Source organism: Phasianus colchicus, chromosome 1, assembly GCF_987193195.1.
Source record: "Phasianus colchicus chromosome 1, bPhaCol1.hap1.1, whole genome shotgun sequence".
NCBI classification, from domain to species: Eukaryota; Metazoa; Chordata; class Aves; order Galliformes; family Phasianidae; genus Phasianus; species Phasianus colchicus.
Window position 1 is genome coordinate 40,708,011 of NC_143436.1, and position 25,295 is coordinate 40,733,305.

The following is a 25,295-nucleotide window of genomic DNA, read 5'->3' on the forward strand; positions in this document are numbered from 1 at the left end:
AGTCTTAACTACTGTAATAGAACCATCTTCCAACAAAAGAGGTGCTTAAATGGAGTTACCATCCAGTAACCTTAAAAAAAATAAATGTCCACAGTATATATCTCTAATTTTATGATTGATAGAAAATCAAATTAAAACTTATACTTACATAAATCCAGGTCAAAATACCAATTTCATAGAGTCACAATTTTAGCAACTACAGAATGGTCTCGTGGTTGTTTCCAAGTGAGTTTTCATGGTATCCAAGAAGCACAGAGCGAACATCATTCAGCTCCTGATTTGTGCGACTCAATTTATTTTGAAATCTTAAAGTCCTAGTATATGTTTTTCCTTGGTGGAAAAACACGTCTTGCTGCCTTTTCCAAAAAAGGTATTTCCAATACTTTATCTTCATAAACAATGGGCTATTGACCATTTCTCTAATCTAGATATGAAGTTGTTTTTAACTGGAAACGATTTGCTTTTTAGCAGAGTAATTCTGCTACTTTTTTTATCACTGTGTATAGAAGCTTGTGCTGACATGCGGTGCATTTCTAAAACTGGTAACTCATACCTGGTTGATAACTGTATTTCACCAGGACAACTGAGATTTTGTTGATTTCCCACTGGGCAGAGTTTAGAACATTAAAACTGAAGCTTGACAGTGTCTGGTGCAGGCTCCAAGATCTGGGTTTTATGCACAGCTCTTACTCAATTAGGGCAAAACCGCCAAGAGATTCAAAGCTCAATGCCCTGTGAGGTCAGTGAGCAGAAGGCATTTTCTCTGAAAACATTTTGACAGCAAGTTAAAATAAAGTTTCAATAATACCTGTTTCAGAGTATGTGTCAGATCATGTTAAGCAACTGAACATATATCATCATCTATCCATGGAAATAAATGATAGAAACAAATTCAAATTGATTTATTCTTTTAAGACCTATGGAAAGAATTCAATTAGCTCTCTGTTTTAGGGGATATACATATGTTAATAGTGAATTCAGGACATATGTATAGTTAAAAGACGTGTGTTCAGTGTTACAAAACTTGCAATGCAATGAGTGGCGTAGTTGGAAACCACTGACACATAGTTTTGGACGTGTCTTTGCCATTTCTAATTTTAAGAAACCAAGTCAAAGAAAATAGACTGAAACTGGTCTGCTGCTTCACCACTTTTGTGTGACTGTTGTGTCACCATTTTAAGTATGATGCTAAAAAGACAAGACTTCCCAGTATTGTTCTCCATGTTTTGTTCTGTTTTCTAAAGCTGTGTTGCTCATCTGTATGTGACTATGTCCAAAGGAACTGTAAACAGAAATTTCATTCATCTGATGTCAGGTGCTACAGGCATGATCTCTATCTATACATCATTCCCAGGTAAGTGGTGTTACTTCAATTCCCTGCCCTCTAAGTTGATGTACAGCTGACATCATGAAACCTCAACTACATTTCTGCACTGACTCTTTCCCAGATAACTTTTTCTTCCTTTCCCTTTGGCTACAGTTATGAGCTATGAGACAAGTGCAAGCGCACTTCAGTGCTATCTCAGAGCTAAATGATGATATCAATTGCATGTCTTAACAGCATAGGCACAGTGTGCAATGGTAAGGATAAACTAAATTACCGGCTTCCTATCCAGAAGTTCCCTCTACTGCTATTACAAAACGTGGTATGAATTTTAGCACAAAATTTTAGTATAAATGTGTTCATTATTCAGCGTCAATCAGCTGAAGGCAGCAAGATGAATCCTCTGTTTGATATTTTGCATGGCAGTTCTCTTTTCCCAATAACTTTTCCCAAATGATGCTGAACTAATTACTTATTTTAATTGCTTTTTTTCCCCAGCTCCCTTATTCTGTAGGGCCTTTCTCAGATTCAACTGTGTAAAGAAAATTTAAAAATCAGTGGCTTTTCTGCGATGAATAACAGTGTCTACGGTACATTTCACAGATCCCACTTCCCTGGGCAGTCTGGGATGAAGTTGAGCCTCTATATTTCAGTTGAAAGACAATGTTTAGAAGGTTTTTGTTATATATGGATCATCTTACTCTGCTTGTTGATTGGTGTAACCAGGGTGATCTTTTTGTAGGATGACAGCTGCACACAGCTATCCACTGTAATCATGAACAAACCATTCCAGAACTCTTCATAGTCAATAATGAGCCAAAGGAAGTTTTACAAGGATATATCTAAAATATTTTGCAGGAGATGGAGTTGTGAATGATAGGAAAAGAATACTTGGATACTGGTAACCTAATATGCAAGTAAAGTTTTACCATTCACAGTTACATTCCATGAAGCCTGCTGAGCAGGAAGCATTCTAAAACATACAGAGGATATTTGGGACAAAACAGTACAAACTTTGAGCTGAGTACTGCAAGATACTGAACACTCTTGCCAGTCATACAAGAATGCACTTAAATAGGCTTTGCTGTAAACATACCTAACTCGTGAAAAAAGCACAAATACAGAAAACAAGTATTATGAGAGCTGACAGCAACCTTCATGATTCTAGTTAGTGTGGGGAACCAAAAGACTTTACTGAGACAATGTTTTCACTAATCTTAAAATATAAAAACAAATATTTTGACAATACAAGTGCAGAATGGGGCAGACAGCATAGACAGAGGAGAGGTTTTATCCCACTAGTGAAGGCATAAGCAAATAAGTAATTAAACCAGAATTCTTAAACGAGTTGCAACAACCCTAGGCATGGGCAAGGAACTGACCTATGGAAACTGGCTCCTGAGTGTGTAACATTACTCCCTTTTGAGATCAAGACAGCTATCTGACAACACAGCAATTTGTCAGCCAAGGAGCCCAAAAAACATTCCGCAAGTTAACCGACATTTGTAGGTGGGATTTTAGTCTGAACGTCTCTCTGCTAAAGAAGAAAATCTAGATCTGGCGTTGTCATTAAAACACACCATTCAGCAGCTAGCTAAAATCCTATACATCAGTGCAATAAGGCAAATAAGATAAACCTTTCAAACTTGGACATTATACTTTGAATTCTAAGGATCACGGACTACCTGTGATTTACTTTATGTTCTTTTCTTGGTGCAATACCTTGATAAGCCTAGGTCAGCACTCTAATCCTCTTCAGTGTTAGAGCTGAGTCAGTTTTGCCTATTTTTAGCCATATAATAGTTTCAGTTTAAGCCAACTGTATGGGAACTGCTGAATCACAGCCTGAACCTCTGACTGATCACCTGAGGCGAGCAATGAGTCAGCCCTGGGAGCACAGGTGAAGGCAATTCACCTGTGCTGCCCGAAGGGGTGGAGCCTGGATCCACCTCTCCTAGACCCATTTAGGAGCTGACTACCCATGGGGGAGGATCTCTTTCTGGAGATCCCTTCTTTGGTGTTTTACAGTGAGCCCAGGACATAAGTAAGCACTCTATCTATTCTCTTTTGGTATAATATCCTGCTTAGCCAAACTCTCTGGTATATTTCATAATTATAACATCTGTACATTCATTGATTATACACCAACCACCTCCAATTCTGGAGCATAGGAAGTTCCGCACCAATGTGCGCAAGAACTTCTTTACGGTGAGGGTGACGGAGCACTGGAACAGGCTGCCCAGGGAGGTTGTGGAGTCTCCTTCTCTGGAGATATTCAAGACCCGCCTGGACGCCTACCTGTGCGACTTGGTGTAGGGAGCCTGCTTTGGCAGGGGGGTTGGACTCGATGATCTCTGGAGGTCCCTTCCAACCCCTACGATTCTGTGATTCTGTGTGTAATTGCCAATGGAAAAACATGGGCATACACAGAGGGCAGTTCATGCCAAATCTAGAATGGATGTCTAGAGGCACAGCTGACCAGAAGTGAATTTACTTTCTCTCTCAGGAGAACGTTTTGATGTTCTGTAATTCTGTATTACTGTAATTTCTTACAAATATACCTACTTTCTGTGGGTTGACTGTTATTGCAGGAACATTGCAAGACATGCAGTACACAAAGACTGTGACTGCATGCTCAAGGTAGCAAATAAATTTATCACATCTTCATTTTTCCTTCTTTTGCCCTTCCATTTTTTTAATCCTTTTTAGCAGTCCCAAGCAGATTATAGAAACATATCAGGTTGCTGGTTAATGGAGATTAATTGTGCAAGCTAAACTATGTACAACAATTAATGAGACAAACATTCCTCTCCTATATATCAATGTGCTCTTCGAAACACTAAGGGATCTCTGACATCACTACTGTTACTGCAATACAAGCAAAGGACTTGGAGATTGTCAAGATATACTATGGACAGCATCACTGCCACGCAGTGCTCATGCTCTAACTTGCCTTCATCATCCCACCAGTTCTCACATCTTGGTAATAGAGAACTAGTGGTAAGCAATGGCTTTAGCTAAGACAGAATTTGCTGGGAGCTTCATTGCCTGTCCTGAAAAGGTTCCCCAAAGGACCCCTGGCATATAGCAGGCTACTCATGACAAGGGTGCCTCACTTCTTATTCAGTCCAGACAAAAATCTCTTAGCTCTGTGTTTAGAATAATAGCAAAATGACAAAATTAACTTATTTAAGATGCCAACATTTTCTTCTAACTTGTGATTGCTGTTATGCTATACCAAATCCACACATACTTTAGCACATACAAGTACCTACTTGGGCTTTTAAAGTGACATGTAAATTAGTCACAGCTAACTAGTCTGCTCCAGATTAACAAAAGGAAGCATGACTTGCATTCATAGTTGTCGTGACTGGTAAATCCTTATCTAAATAAGTAATTGGTTTTGATTTTTAGAAACTTTTTATTTAAAAAAAGTAGTTAAACTGAAGCTTCATTTTTTGAATGGCACTGGAATGAGCTGCTCTTTGAGCTTTGTGCCACCATATCGTATGGTTCTCCAAAAACAAGAAAGATGTCTTACAAGGAGACTCTGTAAAAAATGAAATTGCTACAACAGCTGAGAGACAGAGAATGGTTCGATTGAGAGAAAAGTAATGAACAAGTGTCAGAGTGGGCAGTTGGTGTCAGTTCCAGAAGGATTTAAAACCTGACAAAAGCTTGAAGAAATTACGTTAACAGAGCCAATGTCTTTATGAAAAGAATATTGTACTTGACAAAAATCCATTATAAACAATGTTTGACAGAGCCTTCATTAAAGTGCTCCAGAGGAAAGAATGATGCATAAATGAAATATACAAATACTGTATTCCACTGATATTTAATATCATATGGTGTGCTTTCATTTTTTTCCTTAAAAAGAAATTCCAAACTGAGTCAGAGCTCAGTACATTGATAAACTCTGGTTGAAAGTTCAGATTTCCAAAGAGGCAAAACTGTGAGAAAGACTTTCTTGCTTCATTTATAGTGCGATTACAAACCAAATGAAATAAGGTTTTCTATTACCACTTCAAAACATTCCTTATGCTCTATATAGAATGTTTTCAATCATATTTAGGAAATCTATTGTATATGCTATGGAAGAACTATTTATAGTTTATCTCAGAGAAGAACTGCAAAGATAATTTTAGGCTTTGGATTTGAACAGGGCTAACCTTTTGCTGCACGTGGCTTACGCACAATACAAAAAAAATTTCCATGCCAAAGATGTATCACATGACTGGCAACGAAGGCCTGCTGGCCTGGCTGGGTAACCCAAAACCCTAGCTCTGGAAGGAAGTGAGCCAGTGGAAGCTGTCAGCAAAATAGTCAGGACGCTGCCCAGTCCTGCTTCACACAGGAGCAGTGAGATTGCAGGGCAATCACTGCCATCTCCTGCACACAGTCCTTTCCAAATGTGTGCTCTCCTCCGGCTTGTCTGGGTACTAGAAGCCCTCGTGACTCTCAGGCAGGCCAAGTTTTCAGTGTTACAGACAGCATGGATGACCATCCACTCCATGTTCCATGAAGCTGTTCTGCATGTGAAATTCTGTTGGTTTGTTTGGTGGTGATTGTTTTGTGTTTCCTGAGGGTCAAAGAGAGAGAGGTACTGAGAAAGGAGTAATGACACAGAATAGGCACTGGCTTGTGCTAGAGCATCCCAAGAACATTTAACTGTTACAGTACTTAACTCTTGGACCTCCTGACGCTCAGTAGAATCCTTAGCTGATAAGCCCAAACTCAAAGCACACCAAAAAACAGCCACTAATGAAAGGTGCTCTCAGAAATCCTGAGTGGAATTCAGGAGACAAATAAGCATGATGATGCAGATAAAGAGCTGCAGAGTGTATGTGCCCATGTACCTCCAGTTGCAGCACCCTCTTGCTCGGGAATTGTCATCTCATTATCATCATTGTCAAATTAATAGGGAATTGCCAATTTTGATTCCCCCCTCTAAAAATAATCCAGGAGTAAATCTCTAGGATTGCATTTTAAGCACTCAAATAAAACACAGGAGACACTGATTTATTTTCATTCTCTGCTTGATTCAGAGCAGGGATCTGTTGATCCATGTTTATCACATCTCAGGCAAATATGCCAATCCCTGGGCTAAGACTGCTGAGGAATCACGTCTGCTATCTGTTATATTCCAGTGGTGCCTCTTGCAAGAATATTTGAGTAGTCATTCAGGAATGATGTAGGCTGCCACGTCTGGGCCTACCTAAAATGATTGTTTCCTACTTGGAGGTTGTAGCATACACCAGATCTGCTTATCGTTCGTGGTGCACAATTCATTTTGTCTGATCTATCTCTTTTGCAGTTATGATAGTAATGAAAAATACTACAAAGTAATTACTATAATGCCTGGCACTCTGAGCCAAACATTTCTATTATGCTGCTACAATGCACAAATGTTGTTTAAAAATAATGACTCTGCAGGCCAGTAGATTCTGTTCTAAGCCAACTTTCACACTTCATAAACAAAATATCTTCTATTTTCTCTAAAACATAGCTAGATTTGTCTAGTTACCAGGTCCAGAATACAGATCTAGGATTGCTCTTCCAGGGGTTCTCTGTCTAATGAAAATACACTCTTATGGTATTTCTTCCTTCTTGGACTTTCCTCAATGATATTATCTTTTTCCAAAAAAACCCCACATCATAATATGTACTCTTTCTCCAAGAATCCAAAAACTCCTATCAATTCAGTTGTAGCCAAGGATCTTTTAGTCTATGCAGTTTATCTGAAACGAAATACAGGTACTGTTTTTCAGTGTGGTTGCGTACAATCTGAGTAGAATGAGAAGGGTAAGAACCATTTTGTCTTTCAGAATATCTGAATGCTACTCACTCTTCATTTCCTACACATCAGATGAACTACCTTGGGAAGAAGGAATGTTGACTGAGACCAGCTTCTTTCCATGAGAAATGTCATGTTTTCCTTCAGGATGACTGTAGTGGAAATGCTAAGTCAGGGCTTGAAGCAGTGATTGAGCACCTGGTGGAAGGTAGGGCCTACCCAGAGGAGCTCAGCTGCATGCAATGCACCTCAGTGACCAGGAGGGGTGGAGCCAGGATCTATCCCTTCCCAGACCTCATGTAAGGGTTGGCAGTGGAGGCAAGGATATCTTGCTGGAGATTCCTGCATACCTGAGGAGTTCTGAGGGTAAGCAGATTCTTTTCTTTGTTTCTGTGCCCACAGCTGTTGCATTTCAGCAATTCCTCACTTGCTGCAGCCTGGGACCTTGCTACTCTGCTGTTGTTGCTGTGCTTTCTATCATGTTACAATGACTCATCGGTACTTAAAGAGCAATACAAAGGAGAGATGATATAGTACAGATCTAATGAAAACAAGGTTTAGAAGAAAACTTCTCTGTTGCAACCTATCAAAGCCTGGTATCTTCAGCTGAAGCATCTGATACACATCTTTGTCAAAAAAAAAAAAGGATGACTGATTTGGTGGACAGTAGTGGAACAGACCAGTCATCTCTGCCAGTCTGAACACTTCATTCCTGTATTTTCCAGGTAGACAGGCGACTAGGTTGCAAGTGGGAACAGATGTGTACCTGTCTTTTATTGAGTAAAAGAAGCTAGCAGATGCAGAGACTGAGAGTGACAGAAAAGGATATCAAAACACATCAGCTAGAGTAACACTTGCATCCTATCGGAGAGGATAAGACATTAAGATGAATAACAAAAATGTCTGAAGATCAGTGTATTCTTCAGAGACAACAGAAAGTAGATTCTGTGAAAGAACTTTTTCTTGCTACACTGCAGAAAAAAACTCTTTAATTTCTTAATTAAAGCCAAACAAAGCCCAAGGAATTTGGATATGCAGCAAGCAAAAGGCTTGTGAAAAGTTACAGAGAGAACAGAACATGACTGAGACTTGGAAAGGAAATGGTCACATGTAAGAGTACCCAAAGTACAAGCTGTGAACATAACACTCAAATCAGTCAGCAACATATTTATGGAAATTCAGATGATAGCAGTAATATGACAATAGCAGGAGTATAAAAATAGCCAGAAACAAATATTAGTTAAAAATGTACAGAATGTCTAGAATAAATCTTAAATAAGCAAAGATGTAAACTAAAACTTAATTCCTCTGAGGATGTCTTTAGAACAACTGTCTACTTGAAAAGATTAAATATAACAATACCTGGGCCTTGGAATGGATTCACTTACATTTAGAGGTAAAACTGAGATGACATAATGAGCCACAAAACCCAGCCCTGGAAAACTCGCTTTTATATCTAAGATACATGTGTTTCAAAGCTGAGACTGACTCAGCAAAGTCAACTGTTGTACCTAAGGAAGAATTGGGAAGGGAGCATGTGGATGTAGCAATTATGTCTGCAAAGGCAAGAACATGGCAGGACAGGAAAATATCATTCTATACTTACCCTACGCTATCAGAAGACTGATGTGTCCACCAAAGGAACTCAAGCAAGCAATAATAATGTACATGAGACAAGCTTTATTTGTTTGTGTGACAGCAGTGTGGGTATAAGAAAGCAGAAGAAGCGGAGAACAAAATCTCAAAATACATATAATGGAGAGATCAACACATATGAGCTAAATTCTTTGTCTATAAAGACAGAACAATACTCAAAATACAATGAACAAAAACTTGAAATTGCAGATGACAGAAAATGTATAATACCTCATAAGGAATGGAGAAACCCAGAGGACAATCACAGGACTGCATTACTTCCAATACTTTGTTTTCATTTTAGAAAGAAAGCTATCACAGGATATTTTCATTTCAGATGTTCATGCATTTAAAATCCACATGTGTGTGGAATAATTAAGGACTGTATTAATGCAGCAGCAAGAATTAAGTCAGACCAAGCAATGTCTACATTTGATTACAGCTGATTAACTTCGTTAGCCAAGTAATTGAAGAGCTCATTAAATTGGCACATCCATGTGTCAAAAAGTATTTGGCAATTGATAATGAAACAGCTTAATACAATTTATGTATGAAATGTGATAATTTCAACATAATCACCTCATGGTTTTATGATGTGCTGTGTTTTAAGCAATACCTATGTAATTGCTGGGAAGGCAGCTTTACACATCCATAACCTTTGCTGTATCTTCACAGTTTCCAAACTCCACTCCTCTGTCCCTCCAGTTTTCCATGAGGAGCCCTGCAAAAATTCCACGAGTTCCAGAAAAGGAAGTGGCCATTTTTCTACCTCCTGAGCTCTTATTTTGTCCATGAACAGCAGGGATATGATTAGCCTGAGTACTGAACGTAGAAACAGTCTTCCCTTTCTTTCATTTACAGAACTAAAATGTGTATTTACTTTAATTATCAGTACTATGGTTCAACTATTGTCCATTTTACTGAGATCAGGTTTAGACATCAATGTCATGTTCTGAAACTATGGAGTGTGAAAATGAAAAATGCATTCTGTGCTTCTAACAGCTTATAGACTTAACAACCAAATAAGTGTATGACTGTAAAATGATCTTCCATGCTCTTACAGAAAACCTGATGGCAAAAAAAAATATGATTATATAGCACATAATGTGTGCTGTATTACTCATCTCACACTTCCTTTCCCTTCTTTTTTGCCTAACCAAAAGCAGGAGAGGTCTGTAATCACTACAGCTTCTCTTCCTGGACAGAACCATGGAAAATGCCTGTCCCAGACAGCAACAGTGTAATGGGCTTCTGGTTTCTGATTGGCACTCCCTCCTCCCCAGGAAAATGTCTTGTAGTAAAATAAATGTGTTTATGCAGTGGTGACTATTTGTCACTGTAGACCCTGACACAGGCATTAAAGCATCTGCCATTTAGAACTGTGTCTCATAACTGCCCAACATGAGAGCTGTAATGAAATCCTACCTTACCATCTTGAACTAGAGGAGTCTGTTTAGTTAGCGAAGTTGCACCTCTCAGATGATAACGGGGCTGTAACTGATATGAACACTAAAGTCCATATCCAATCAAAGGAAAACAGCAATGATTTGGAGCAGCTATGGACCCACGGTCTCTGTGAATATTTTTCAGCTCTTCTCCTACAAAGATGGTTTAATTATATGAAGGCATCTTTTTCAGATCTCGACCTTTCTGTCTCCACAGAACATATTACTGTTCACTAATCCAGTTGCCAAACTTGCTTTTGAGATGGATGCTCTCTCTTGCTTACAAGTTCTCTGAAATGGCACACACAGAACACACACTTCCTCTGGTCATTTTGCAAACCTCCACTGAGAGACTACATGAGTTTATGGTTATGAAAATAGCATTTCTTCAGACAAGCAGAATTTGAACCGTTAAGGAAATAAGAGAATGTAGGTAAGCAGAAGTCAGCTTGTGGTCTAACAACATATATAAATGAAAATAAAAAATTAAACCTGTTCCATGTTATTGACCACACACTACTGTGAAGTTTGTGTATTTTAAGGTATGAAGAGATAACCCAGGCTCAGCAGAGCTACTACTTACCACAGACCATGGATTTTGGAATCTCCATTCCAGCAGCAGGAATGATTCTTCCATGAATTACAGTGAAGTTCTTTTGATTACATTTTCCAGAAGCCATTGTCAGCATCAGCAAATCTGATCAGAGTCACTACTACCCAGACTTTCAAGAAAACTTAAAGTATCTAATTTCTAAGTTCACCCAGTATTTCTTTGGGGTTAAACATGCGTCCTTCAGCAGCTTACACATCTTCTGTGCACCAGTTTTCCCATTACAGTTTCTACATGCCTTAGACATTTGAAACATCTCTAGAATGTGAAGATGTCTCATCTGCTTAAAACTTCCTTCTTAAAGGAAAGGAGAAATGAATTGTCTTTTTTTTTTTTTTTTTTTTTTTTTTTTGCTTTTGCAATCCTTGGCGTAATATACTACTTCCACAGTGAATTTTGTAGTGCAGCAACACATCAAGGTTTTCTATAATTCTTACCAATTAATTGTGATTATCGATACATTAGCAGACAGGGTATGTACATCAGGATCAGGTATGTAGAAATTGGTAGTGCCAATACATGTCATGTCTCAGGGTGAGAAAACCCAGGTGACATACTGAGAGTTCCCTGTAATGAGTATCAAAAGTGCAGTAAGTGGTGACTATTCAGAGATTGCTCCACGAGGATGTTCCTGACAAAATAAGAATGTAAACACACATATAGGTATTTGAGTGCACCACTTAGCAAATCAAGAGGAATGGAAGATAACTAACCCTTAAATAGCTTAAACTGGTGCTCTAACTGTACAATATACAGGTAACAAGTGACAAAAAAAAAAAAAAAAAAAAACTAAACGTGGATATTAGCATACATTCCCAGATAGGTCACCTAGCTTTACATGAATACACTGCCAAACTCAGGTGATAAGATCTTCTGTGTGAATGGGAAATCACTGAGAGCAGGACAGAAAAAAAAGAGTGAAGAAGGGGATATTTGCAGTGGCATGCAGGGCCCTGGGGTCCAAAATAACAAAATATTTATCTGTAATTCTAGATTAGATTTCTGCTCAAGTCATAAGATGTCAAGAATGACCTTGGCATTATCAGCTCATCACAATTATGTAAAAAATTCTGGAATTCATTTGGAGAAAAGAACGACTGTGGTCCTAGAGATCAGCCGTGACAGAAAATGCAATCTATGTTTCTTGGATTTGGGGTCATCTTGACTTAGTATTTCCTTGGTAGCGTTAACAGATCTCATAAATCAGCAAAATACAGTACATCTCATCTGTTTCTGTGTGTTTGCAAATGTACTGAAAGTACCACAGCTTTCTGGTGGAAGGAGTAACAACTGGGTAACATACAGTCTTCACAGAATGAGAGCAAGTTTTCCTGTGAAGAGCTACCCAGTTGGCTAACTTACAGATGGACTTCCTCAGAGATCCCCATTCCAGTGCCATGCCCAGTTTTTCTTGTTCATATCTTTTACTTCCGATACAGATGCAAGGTGTGAGAGAACAAAGACAAGCATCAATTTCTGACTCCTCCATTTGTAATGCTTTTTTAATGGTGAAAGTTATTAAGGGTACTTTGTTCATATAGGCTACAGTTGCTTGCTAGCTGTTATGTTGACCAAGGAGCTAGAATAGGGGATGAAACGCAATGGCTAAAGCAAAATCAAAGTTGCTTACATGATAGGGAAATGGCCAATTTCGCTCAAACTAAAATTCAGTTACAACTGAGAAGAGTTTTGCTCAATAAAGGGCTACCTTTGTTGTCCCCACGTTACTTTGAGGAACTAGGTCTGTTTACTCCAGCTCTTAATGAATCAGTCTGGAAAGAAAGAACTTTTTGTATCCTGCTTAAAGCAAAAAAATCAATCTGTTGACAGTTGAAGGAGTATCTGGCTCCTCAATTTCTACTTTCCTAACTCCTTTAGTCAAGTTAAAACTCTCCAAGAGGGCATTTTATGAACACTTCTTCTGAAGTTTCCATTTCTGTAAATTGATCTAATCTCTGTCTCGTTCCAAACACCTCCAGAGCAGCAGTGAAGAAACTAAAGATTAAAAGAAAAAAATAATAATACTATAACAGAAATATTTTAAGTTATGAGCATGCATGATTTTTTTATTTATTACTATTATAATTAACAATATGGAACTAACATTCCTCTAGCACTGAAAAGCACATAATGTCAAGGAGCAACTCTTCCCTCAGTAAATGGCAATCCACATGAGAAATGCACGGGATGGGTACAGGCTGACATTACATCCCTTTTTAAAGGTAGAAAATTAAATCACAGGGAAATTCAGTGACTGGTCAAAGGTCAAAAAGAAAACTAATTACAGAGCTGGGAAACTGGGAAACTGTGCCTTACGTTCAACTCCTTAATTGTAAGGCTACCTTGAATATATACATATATATATATACAACTTAGTGCTGGAACATGAATATCTAAGTTAGTTTCACAGGCTGCACTTCTCTATCTCATCCACAGCTGGATATCATTCTACCTGATTAAACCAGGAATTAGGTCAATTTTAACAATATTAATTTGGTTGAAACAAAAATCATGGCTGCTCTCCACTATTTTTGTACTCAGAAAAACTGGTTTGCAATCAGGTTTGGAGAAAGACAAGACAGTGACTGATTTTAATGTAGCTTTTGACAACTGAACAAAAATGCCACAGTTACTTTACAAGACTATGAAATTAGAAGCTAGCTGTGAGAGACACCATGATACTCCAGGGGCTCATCTACTCCTTGTGTATTATTGAGTTTATCTAAGCAAATATGCACACACAGACACAGAGAAATATACCTACTTATCCACATAAATATATACATATGTGTGTGTGTCTGTAGATACATGCATCTGTAGATGCATGTGTATACACATATATCTATTTTTACATAAGTAGTGAGAAATTACATGTCACTTAAGGATCTCAAGGCAGACCAGGGAAAGAGGCAATACAGGACATTTTCCCATACTTTCTCTTTCTTGAGGTGAGAGAGGCCTAAACATATGATGTGACATTACAGTATATCTTAACAGTGGGAGATCACAAGCTCCGTTTCTGTCTCAGGGGCCAGGAAGCTCTGTAAGTCTTGCCAGGCCCAAGGGATTAAGCTGCAGTTTCAACAGATGCCTGGGCTTTGATTGCCCTAGACACCGTCAAGGACAGGGGCTGTCCAGAGAGCCCCATTAGGCTGTAACCCAGTCACCTGAATTCACTTCTGTCATCTCCCAGGAAACATCGGAAAGTTCAAAGGAAAACACTGCACCAGGGTGTGATAACCACAGGTGCTTCAGCTCTGCAGCACGGCTCTGCCTTGGCAACCTTCCCCTGTGTGTGGAAGAACAGTGAGACTGGCTCCCAACCTTGGGCTGGCTGTGGGTCACAGGAATGGCATGCTTTGAGGGGGCTGAGGGAATAACAGGGGCTTCCGAAAATATTAACCTTTCTGTTTGGAGAACCATGGCTGCCTTTGGAAGCCCTCTTTACGAACCTGTACTTAGCACTGGGGTAAGAAGTGTGCAGTGTGTGTGTGTATGTGAGTATCTGTCCGCGTGTGTGTGGCTGGGGAGGGCTCAGTGGGCAGCCCTGTGTCTGTGTTCCCCGCCAGCCCTCAGCAGAGCTGCCTGCTGTGCTCGGACACAGTTCCCCAAGCCCCCTCCTCACCTCCTCGTCCCAAGTTCACAGGCCTTTGGGGGGCATTTTTCTTCGTCGTTTGTTTTCCTTTTTTTCTTCTCTTTGCCTCCCTCCCCATGTTCCCCCTCCTTCCCAGCCTTCTAAATAGGAGATGTTCTCAGGACAGCGCCCAGGAGACTGGCTGGAATCAGTTTTGGAGGGTGATGCACCGCGACAGCTAAAAGTTGGATAGGGTTTCAGCAGCTCCTATATATAAAGCAGTGGGGACTTATGTCACCGCACTAATTAAATTCCATCTGGGTTGCTCCTCGGGGTGTTTTTGAGCCCGCCACCCCACCGGAGCAGGCAGAGGGGCCCAGGGACAGCATGATGATGGACCTTTTCGAAACCGGCTCCTATTTCTTCTACTTGGACGGGGAGAATGGGGCCCTGCAGCAGCTGGAGATGGCAGAGGGCTCCCCGCTGTACCCGGGCAGCGACGGCACCCTGTCCCCGTGTCAGGACCAACTGCCGCCGGAGGCCGGCAGCGACAGCAGCGGCGAGGAGCACGTGCTGGCCCCGCCGGGCCTGCAGCCCCCGCACTGCCCCGGCCAGTGCCTCATCTGGGCCTGCAAAACCTGCAAGAGAAAGTCGGCCCCCACCGACCGGCGGAAAGCGGCCACGCTGCGGGAGCGGAGGAGGCTGAAGAAGATCAACGAAGCCTTCGAGGCTCTGAAAAGGCGGACTGTGGCCAACCCCAACCAGCGGCTGCCCAAGGTGGAGATCCTGAGGAGCGCCATCAGCTACATCGAGAGGCTGCAGGACCTGCTGCACAGGCTGGATCAGCAGGACAAAATGCAGGAGGTGGCGGCGGACCCCTTCAGCTTCAGCCCCAAGCAGGGAAACGTAAGCACGGCGGCCCCGCGCCCCGGCACCCAGCTGCGGGCCTGCGCTCCCCTCCCTCCTTTCCCTCCTCCTCCCTCCGACGGGGGGCTGACGGCCGCGGGTGGGGGGGGGGGAACAGAGGGGGAGAACAGCGGGGGAAGGGGGGCTGGGGGAACGCGCGCGCCCCGCCGCCCGCCTCGCTAACGCAGCGCCCCTCTCCCCGCGCCCCGCCGCAGGTCCCCGGCTCCGACTTCCTGAGCACCTGCGGCTCCGACTGGCACGGCGCTTCCGACCATTCCCGCGCGCTGGGGGGCAGCCCCAAAGCAGGTAACGGCGCTCGCACGCAGCCCGGCGCTCACCCGCCCTGTGACGGCTCCCCCCGCTCCCTAACCCCTCTCTCCCGCCGAGCAGGGGGCTCCATGGTGGAATCGTCGGCCTCCAGCAGCCTGCGCTGCCTCTCCTCCATCGTGGACAGCATTTCCTCCGACGAGCCCAAGCTGCCCGGCGCGGAGGAGGTGGTGGAGAAATGAGCGCCGCGGCGGTGCGGCCGCCTCGGGACACGCTGCCCTCGGAGACCCGAGCCGCACGGACTCTTCTCTCACCCCTCTTTGTATCTCCCGTTTTGTTTTCTTGAAGTTTTGACCCACAGACCACCCCCCCACCCCACCTGTCTTTTTTTTTTTTTAATTATTATTTTTAACTGACGGTACTTAGCGGCGTACCGGCGGAGCGCTCGCCCTGCGCCCAGCCGAGCAGTCCATTCCTGTCAGGGTGAAGCCGTTTGGCTGCGTTTCGTCTGCGTCGTGCTCAGAGCGTCCCCGCCTCGTTTCGCTCCTGTAAATAATTTCAGTACTGCCTTTTGTAAACATGACAGATGTGTATTTAAATGACGGACGTGATATTGTATATAAGAAAGGGTTCCTCGGACTGTAAAATAAAGCTCTTTGTGTTACTGCGTTCCCCTCCTGCTCATTAAACCCGGACCGGTCCTGCGGTGCCGCGCAGGAGGGGAGACGCTTTCAGCCGTTTTCTCTTCTGGTTTGGAAAGGTCGCAGCCACTTCTCGGGGACGTCTCGCTCTCCTCGGCCTGGAGAGCACAGGAACCCACAAGCGTTGGCGAAAAAGCGCCGTCGTTTCATTCGCTTTTGCTTCTGATCGGCCGGAGCCCGTTTCAGCAGAACGCCTCTGACGGGGCTCCCCGTGACCCCGGGCTTCCCTGCGACGGGAACGTCCTCGCTGTGTTTGCAATTCAAGCGTCTGCGTTCGATACTAATAACGATAACCCGTACCCAAGTCCGAAACGAGAACAGTGCCCTGAACCACATTATCAAAGGGGGACGATCACACGAGGTCTGTGCTTTAATCACGTCTGTTCTCCAGAGGGGCCGCGCACCACACTCACGCTGAGTAACGCAGCTGCCCCCCTCCCGCCCCGCCGCACCCCGTCCCGCACGGAGCGCACCGCCCGCACGCAGCGCGGGGCTGCCGGCCCGCTGGGACGGACACGGCCGAGCGCTCACAACCCGCGCGGTTCCGGCGGCGGCAGCTGCCTGGAGAACGCGTAGGGTTTTTGAAGCAAACGGGCAGGGGAACGGGAGCGGGGGGCGGGGGAAGAGCAGGCAAATAACGGAGCCATGTGCTCGCCGGGAGCCCTCCGGCAGCGGGAACTGCGACTTTCCCAGTACCAGGGCTGCTAAAAGCCCCCGCGCGTCCCTTTGATCTCTCCTGGGAGTCCCGGAGTGCCGGCAGAGGCCAATGCCTTCCTCAGCTGTCCCCACCCGACCCCCCCGACAGGTACCGATGTGTTTACTTAGGTGCGCCGTTCCCAGCACGGGGACCAAACGCGTCTTTCTCGCCGGGAGCGGCCGCTGCGGCAGCGCACAGACACAGGTCTGCCCCAGCGGGCCGAGCCCACCCCCAAGCCCGCATACCCCGCGGTTTCCGTCAGAAGCATTTTGTTGCAAAGGGCTGGAAGCCCCCTCCCCTGCAGCCGCAGCCGTGTAAGTCTGCGTCTGCGCTCCCCTCTCGTTAGTTCCAGTCGCCTGCCGCACTTCGAATTTGTTGTGAGATCACTTTACCAGAGGAGCTGGGCGCTCCCGAGGGACACCAGTGCAAGCTTTGTGCTGCACAGCTTCCCCTCTCCCCACCCCCAGACGGCCAAGCACGGCGGACGAGGCTTTCCCAACCCCGCACGGACCGCGGTGCGCGCAGCCCCGGCCCCGTCGCACCGCACGCACGGCGCCGGGCGGTGGGAGAGCGGCCGCCGGCCCGAAAAGGACCGAGCGTGTTTGTACACAAAGCTGCACACAGCTCTAGTTCAGCCGGCGCGAACGCCGTACATCAAATGGGGGGAAGGGGGGGGTGAGCTGCAGCCCAGTGACGGGTTCACGTTACCGCGGAGCTGAGCCCTCCCGGCCGGCGGCTTAGGGCACGGCCGCGCTGCCCGTGGCCCGACACAAGCTCGACGTGCCCGGCCTTGCCTCTCTGTAACTTCAGTCCTTAGAGCAACTTTCTGCTTTTCCTGCAGTATTCCTTTCAGAGGGGGCTCACCCCACTTATGGCCCCAAATAAACCACTGCAGTGCAGATACAGCCTTCCCAAGCCCCTAGATCTTTCTTTTATAGAAGGGTGCATACATGCTTGCAGTTTCCTTTAGGAGAAGTTCCATCCTAAGTATGGAAATGTCTTTTTTTTTTTTTTTTTTTTACCCTGGCAGGAGAGGGATGAGAGTGCAGGGCAGGGGTCTTGCAAGGGTCAGGGGGAGATCCTAACCCAAGACCCTGCTTACTGCCCAGGCAGGTGCAGAAGCTTTGGGTGGGCGCTGTGTCTGAGACTCTGTCCCTCTGAAGGCTCCTGAAGATAGAGGGGTGGGAATGCCCCTTTCTTCCCCTTCCCACAGCCCTTGCTGCAGCCCTGTGGCTCTCTACCCGGCACCACAACACTCCATCCGAATCACTGCAGGCTACTTTCCCTCTGTCTGCGGTAGCCTAATGACATAATTTTATTCCCAGGTAGGGAAAGTTTCCTTTGCACTCTCCTAATATTTTCCCCAACTGCAAAAGCCACCTGGCTGAAACCAAAGGGTTCCCGCACATTAGCAGCTGCCTGTTAAATGGCTTCATTACCGCTCTAATGACCCCTGCGCAGCTCTGCCCGCTACTGCTGCGGCTGGGCCTCCGCGGGGCTTTGTCCCTGCCCTGTGTAAAGTTACCGAGAGGTTTGGGGTTAGAAATTTTACACTTCCAGGAGGGGTTTGTTATGCCGGCAGCTGGGACGCATCTGTAACGGTGCAAGTTGGCCTGAAAGCAGAAAATCAGCGGGCCCAGGGCACTGCGCGGCTGTTGTGTCTCTGGCAGCATCAGGTCGCACACGGAGGAGAAGCAATGGGAAGGAGTTTGTCTGGCAGCAAACACGCTTTGTGAGCGCTTCTCCGTGTGACCCAACCCAAGAGCACAAACATCTGTTTGCCTGCTCCTTGCTACACGTAGCTGTCCTTGTTGTCCCCTCTTGTGGGAACACAGCTTTAATTACAGGACAAAGTGCCTTCTGAGATCAACGGGTGAATGCAAGTGCTGAAAGAGGAGTAAATCATGTCAGGTTGGATCTGGAGTGTGGGAATAAGGATAGGAGAACAGGCACTGCGGGTGCGGTGGGATTCATTCCCCTTGGTGATGGCAAGGTGATGGGGGGGATGATATGGGGAATGTCCATGAACCATGCACTCACTGCCCATCTTTTTCTTTCCTTCCCCAAGCTCCCCAGTTTGGTGTAGGCTTTAGAGACTGTTCGCCAGCTTGTCTGCTGCCCGAAGGCGGGTGAAGAGCAAATCAGCCCCTTGGGGGCCAGAGGGGGCCTGCCCAGCCAGGCAGGGGCTGCGGGGGATATGCTAATGGAGCCGGGCCGCTGCGGGCCAACCTCCCACAATGCGCGTATATAGGGCCCCGCATCAGCCGGCGGCCACTTTGTCTCGGGTCGCTAATTGCAGAGGGAATCACTGCACTGCGCTGCGAGCTGCCAGCCCACGCTGCTGCCTCGGACGAAGAGATGGAGGTGATGGACAGCTGCCAGTTTTCCCCATCCGAGCTCTTCTATGACAGCTCCTGCCTGTCATCTCCTGAGGGTGAGTTCCCCGAGGATTTCGAGCCAAGGGAGCTGCCTCCTTTTGGAGCCCCTGCGCCCACTGAGCCTGCTTGCCCTGAGGAAGAGGAGCACGTCCGGGCCCCCAGTGGGCACCACCAGGCCGGCCACTGCCTCATGTGGGCTTGCAAAGCCTGCAAGAGGAAATCCACCACCATGGACCGGCGGAAGGCAGCCACTATGAGGGAGAGGAGGAGGCTGAAGAAAGTGAACCAAGCATTCGAGACCTTGAAGAGGTGCACCACAGCCAACCCCAACCAGAGACTCCCCAAAGTGGAGATCCTGAGGAACGCCATCAGGTACATTGAGAGCCTCCAGGAGCTCTTGAGGGAACAGGTGGAGAACTACTATCACCTGCCGGGACAGAGCTGCTCCGAGCCCACCAGCCCCAGCTCCAGCTGCTCCGACGGGATGGTAAGAGCAGGGCAGGGTAAGGGACAGCTCATGATGGGCTCAAGCAAGGGCCCTTGGCAGCGGGACTTTGGGAAAAGGTGGATAGCTTGGCTTAAATCTTAAAAATGTTGGACGGTTTCGGTTCCCACCCGGCCCCTTCCTAGATTTAAGCTTGCACATGGGTTTTAGGGCACCCAGCAGGCGCACCAGCATCTGCTCGCCCTTTGTCCCCTCCGCTTGGGGCCGTGCGCGGGGAGGGAGGCGCGACCCTGGCTGGAGCGCACCCGAGGGGCCGCCGCCCGCTCTACCGGGACGCTTCGGGGGCTGGGGGGCGGACGGGCCGGCACTGGCCCCTCGCTGTCTTGCAGGCGGACTGCGGCAGCCCGGTCTGGCCGGCGAGAGGCAGCAGCTTCGAGGCGGGCTACTGCCCCGAGATGCCCCACGGTAAGGCCGGCGGCGGGCGGGGGGCTCGGGGCGGCCGGCGGGCGGGGGTCGCGGCTGGGCGGCCCGCGGTAAGCGGCTCGCCCCGGTGCCAGGCTACGCGGCGGAGCAGAGCGGCGCGCTGTCCAGCCTGGACTGCCTCTCCAGCATCGTGGACCGCCTCTCTCCGGCGGAGGAGCCGGGGCTGCCCCTCCGCCACGCCGGCTCCCTCTCGCCAGGCGCCAGCATCGATTCGGGGCCCGGGACGCCCGGCTCGCCGCCTCCCCGACGGACCTACCAGGCGCTATGAAGCGCCGGGGCCACCGCCCGTTCCGGGGCTGACCCCGGCTGCCTCTCGTCCGGTCGCCCCGCAAAAGCTCTCGGGCGGGGGGAGCGGCCCCGGCTCGGCATCGTCGGGGCTGGGGGCGATGCCGCCGCTCGGAGCAGCCCCCGGGGCTCGGGACGCGTGTGCTGCCCTGGAAACCCTGCTGCAAATAAAGCGTGCTATCACACAGCCGGCTCGCCTAGTGCTTCTTTAACCGCATCCCCGGGTGTTCGCGGGTGCCGGGCTGCAGCGCCTGGCCTGGCTGGGGGCTCTCTGTTCCCCCACCCGCATGAGTGCTGCTCACGGGGGAGCAGAACTCTGCAGGGTCGGTTTCTCCCTCCTGCTACTAGCACTTTCCTTTATTTTCTCTGAGAGTGGCAATAATATTTAATAATCATCATCTGTTGCGAAGCCATTACTTTTGTCCATGAATCCAAAGACCAAACGTGTCAGGACTTGGCTACAGGATTGCATGGTCATTTCCTTCTGTGAAAGATTGCATGACCCAGGTCTGATACGCTGTAGGGGAATTCTGAACTCAGTCACTCTCAGTGCTTTTGCAAAGACAAATTTAGCAGATTTTCTAAGAACAGACTACAGATATTTCTTTCACAACCCACAAGGTACATTTTGCAATATTCAGAAAGCAACAAGGAACAAGTGTCTGTTCCTACTGCCTTTTGGTCCCACTAGTCAGGATGAAAATCCTTGACTTAATATTTGCAGTTTTGTGGACCTGGAAACAGCCAGGTTAAAATTTCATGAGTTTCGGGGTTAGCAGCTATTTCCTTCCAGGCATGCTATCTGCCTCTTTCTCCCATGAAACAATTCCAACCCTTTACGCTTCTCTAGCTGCAATCAAAAACTTTTCTAAGAGACCTGTGAGGGAGAAATGGGTTCCTTGAGAGCACCCAGGAATGTCTTGTTTGGTAAGTACACCAAGTGGAAAGAGAGATGCAATTCACTAGCATGGGTTAGGGATGTCTTTGCCATTTGTGTTTGTGTTGCTAGCAATGGGTGTCCAATGGACCTGGAAGTGGTGATTCACCTCTGATAAATCTTTCACTTGAACCTAGCCCAGCTTAGTCACTTCTCCGAAAGCTGCCACCTGACTGCTTTTTGGCAGCATCCACAACACAAGGATGAGGAAATACCCTCAGGATGGCCCACGGCATGCAGGTCACCTGCCCCAGCAGGCTGTGGGGACGCAGTGTGCCCCCTCCTGCACGCTTCCCCTGAATGTCACCTTTTGCCCATGCTGTGTGACCTTGAGGTGAGTGTTTTCTTCTCTGCAATTATTCAGGAAGAGTTTTTTCCAGAATGATCTGTATGTCTTTATAAATACATCCCAAATAATCAGCAAGCAGAAAAAGTGGTTGAAAAGCACTTATCCTGTGTAAGGGTACAAACATTATATCATTGCACATGCTCCAGGGTGCAAGTGCCTGACTGAAATGCAGTCCTTCTTGGCAGTGGGTGACAACTTCCTGAGCCCTCTGTAGAAATCTTTGTGTAAGATCTTGAGCCTTTATTCACAATCTCTCACAAGTTGCTGCATTGGTGACTTGCTTGCAGTCTCAAGGACACTACTTATGGCCAGGAGACAGTGCAAAGCATTCTAAGTTATGGTTTACTATGGAGCCAAGTGGGAAACTTTCTGCATTTCATTCTGCACTATGTTGACCTTGGCAAGTGATCTCCTGTGAAGTATGCAGAGCAACACCAGCAAATCACATGTTGGTAATGTACACCCCTCTTTGGCTGGCAGACATTTTGAGCATTGCAAAAAGGTCAATACTTCTGAGACTGGCTTTTCAGAGAGCTAGCAGAAGTACCAACCTCTGGGATGTTTGTCCATTGCCTCATAGCTGTTGTTATATACATCGAGAAAACCAACTCTTGATCATAGCACATCTATAAACAAAGCTTCTGTGAACCTAAATGTGCTGTAAGCCTCAGGAGGAGTGGAAGTTTGTGCTGTGAAACCAGCTTTAGCCGGTAGATTGGAAGGAACAAGGTGTAAAATGCCACTGTCTTGGGACATAACTGTTGTGGTCACATTTTGTGTGGTCACTAATAATGATAAGGAATCTCACCTACTGACAAACAGATGGAACAATGCCTCATAGCCTCAGGCTAATATAACAGAGATGTCAGAAGTTTCTGTCACTCCCTCATTGAAATGAGTACATCATTTTCATAATAAAATTCATGTTATATTTTAATTCTACCTCTGAAATACATGCTTTCTTGGAGTATATTCTGATTGAATTTGAACTGGGCTTATATTTTGTTGATGAGCTTCTTGTATCTTTCATTAAGAAACCAAGCAGAGATCTTCAAAGAAATGCTTATTTTAATCTCAGATCAAAAGTCTTCCTGTACATTACAAACCTAACAGAGGAACCTCTCAAAGATCTCTTAAATATAATATCAGGAAAAAAATCTGCTTAGGGAGTAAGAGATGTAAGGAGCAGTGAATCCAAATATGACAGGATAGTCCACTTCAAATGAAGATTTCCTCATATCAGGTTACAGGTAGCCATGTCCAAAAAGTAACCATGTCTAAAACCTGTCATGGATTACCTTTCTAATATCAGAAGAGCTGAGCTTTAGGCTTATTCATAAGAAATGCTGCCTTGTGGGCCTGTACTTCCAGGCCCATTTCTTCCTCTTCAGTGTGTTTGCATGTTTCTGGAAGATTTTGTCCGTATGTTGATGTGTTACTGCTGTGTGCTGATAATGACTGTGCTTTTCACACCTGAAGTGTTACAAATGTGTTTGTGAATCAGTGGATATCAGATGTACTTACGTATGCTTCCCGGGATTTCAAGCTGTTGTCTGTGTAGATGTGTGCCTGGAAATCTTTTCTGCCTGATATAAATTTGTTTTTCTAAGAATGTTTTCCCTTGTGAGGTGTTTGTCTATGTATTATTGAGAATGTGCTGTGAATTCATGTGTGCTGTAATGAGCTCTTCCTGGGCTTCTTAGAGCAAAGGTTGAAGAACAAGCTTCATTACAGTGTTTTTAGTCACATCTTTTTAAAAGGCACATCATTGGAGTATATGTGTTTTATTTGGGGGGAATTCAGCATCCCCTTCTTCCCAGCTTGGCCTGCTTATCAGGAGCATTGGTGGCAGCAAGCAATTCTTCCCTCCCACATCAAGACTCCCTCCCTCCATTTCTCCTCTGCAGAGCCCCTTGCTCGCTCATCGCTTCTCCCTTCTCCTCTCAGATGGGCCCTGGGATCCCAGGAGGCCTGCAGCTGGCCTGCTGACCTTTGGCAGGCTCTGTTTGGGGTATCAGCCCCACAGCTGGCCACAGCTGCCTCCCTGGCAACTCAAGGTCTTCTGAACGTGACCAGATGGAGACTGGGCTGGGATCCTGCTGGCTAATCTGATATTGTGAGGAATGAAGAGCTTACCCTGAGTGTGGGGCTGAGCAGCACATATTGGCACGTGCTGCCACAGGGTGCCAGGGCCAGACTCAGGCCAACTGAAAAAGAGACAGCAGAAATGTTTTTATCGTGCTGTATATGACTTTTCCCTTGGATATTAGTTTAGGCTTCAATAGCCACCTTCTCCCTCACTTCTTATGTTCTTCTCTCTATTCAGTCCAAAAGATACACCCATCTACCACACCAGTACAGGACTGAATGAAGAAGTTATTGCCCTTCCCAGACACAGTGTGATATATTTTCTCTTTATTCAACTGCTGTCCCACTTCCCTTCCTTATGCATCTTGGATGCTCATGGACCTCATGCCAAACTCACTGTGCCACTGAGGCAAGCTACTTTCTGAAAGGTCTCTTGCTTTCTGCTCCCTAGAGCAGCTGACAAGGGTCATCCAGTCCTGGAGCATTAGTAGCATTTATGGGCTGCCTGGCAATCTGCTCGAAGATACTGGTGGCTCTGATGCCAAAGGCATTGCTGACCTGTGCTTGAAGAAGGCAATAGAGGGCATGATATATGAGTGTCAGCAAGCCCAGTGAGTGAACATAGAGGTAGGTCACCGTCTGTATTAAATCAAGCACATTTAAATCTGAGGCTCCCTGAGAAGCATTCAAAGCTGGTGTAGAAGCAACGGAAGGATTTTGTGTCCTTTCTCTTTATTTCTCTGACCTTTCTTTATTAATATAAGCTTTTTAACTGATATTATTTTCTGTTTTGAAAAATCTATACAAAATGCATACTAAGCAAAAACTAAAATCCGAAAAGGAAGCATTAAAGCCTTTACTTCTGATTTTTTCTTTCTTTCTGTCTTTTTTTTTTTAAGTACCACACCCTACTGCTTGCAGTGGGACTGAGTTACCTAGCAGGGACTCCAGGACCCAGCAAAAACTTGAGCTAGTGTATGCATTATAGAGAACCAAAATGTAGATGTAATCAAGTTTGAATTCCGCCTACTGCCTTGATATCACACAATTTATTAAATTAGTAAATGAATAATTCCTTAATCCGGGGTAAACAAATAATGATTGTAACTTCAGTTACACATGTGTGTGGCACAAAGACCTCATTAGCAGATGCATCACTGCACCAACAAGGGTTTCAATTTCTATAAATGGAAGTACTTGAATCTGCTGAAAACCTGCTCTGCTCCCTTCACTTCCACATTTTAACTAACTACATATCCAAGGTGTGAGGTTTTTTTTGTTTGTTTGTTTTTATTTAAACTAGCGTGAAAAAATACAGTTTGTTTTCCTTTCCAATTCATTATGCTTTGAGGAAATAGAAAGACAAACAGCATT

The 25,295-nt window shown here is 45.7% G+C and overlaps 2 protein-coding genes and 1 long non-coding RNA gene across 3 annotated transcripts; 2 read left to right on the top strand and 1 right to left on the bottom strand.

Moving 5' to 3' along the window:
* Positions 1 to 11,736: 11,736 nt before the first annotated feature.
* Positions 11,737 to 14,867, bottom strand: LOC116226724 (uncharacterized). The gene is made up of 3 exons (XR_004166396.2): positions 14,785 to 14,867; positions 14,437 to 14,652; positions 11,737 to 12,806 (listed from the first exon to the last, which is right to left on the bottom strand). It is a non-coding gene; the product is annotated as an uncharacterized LOC116226724 (long non-coding RNA).
* Positions 14,613 to 15,936, top strand: MYF6 (myogenic factor 6). The gene is made up of 3 exons (XM_031589659.2): positions 14,613 to 15,291; positions 15,507 to 15,597; positions 15,682 to 15,936. The coding sequence occupies exons 1-3, from the start codon at positions 14,773 to 14,775 to the stop codon at positions 15,798 to 15,800; spliced, it is 729 nt and encodes a 242-aa protein (XP_031445519.1). The 5' UTR covers positions 14,613 to 14,772; the 3' UTR covers positions 15,801 to 15,936.
* Positions 15,937 to 17,359: 1,423 nt separating this feature from the next.
* Positions 17,360 to 20,734, top strand: MYF5 (myogenic factor 5). The gene is made up of 3 exons (XM_031589658.2): positions 17,360 to 19,821; positions 20,169 to 20,244; positions 20,337 to 20,734. The coding sequence occupies exons 1-3, from the start codon at positions 19,315 to 19,317 to the stop codon at positions 20,528 to 20,530; spliced, it is 777 nt and encodes a 258-aa protein (XP_031445518.2). The 5' UTR covers positions 17,360 to 19,314; the 3' UTR covers positions 20,531 to 20,734.
* The last annotated feature ends 4,561 nt before the right edge of the window (positions 20,735 to 25,295 follow it).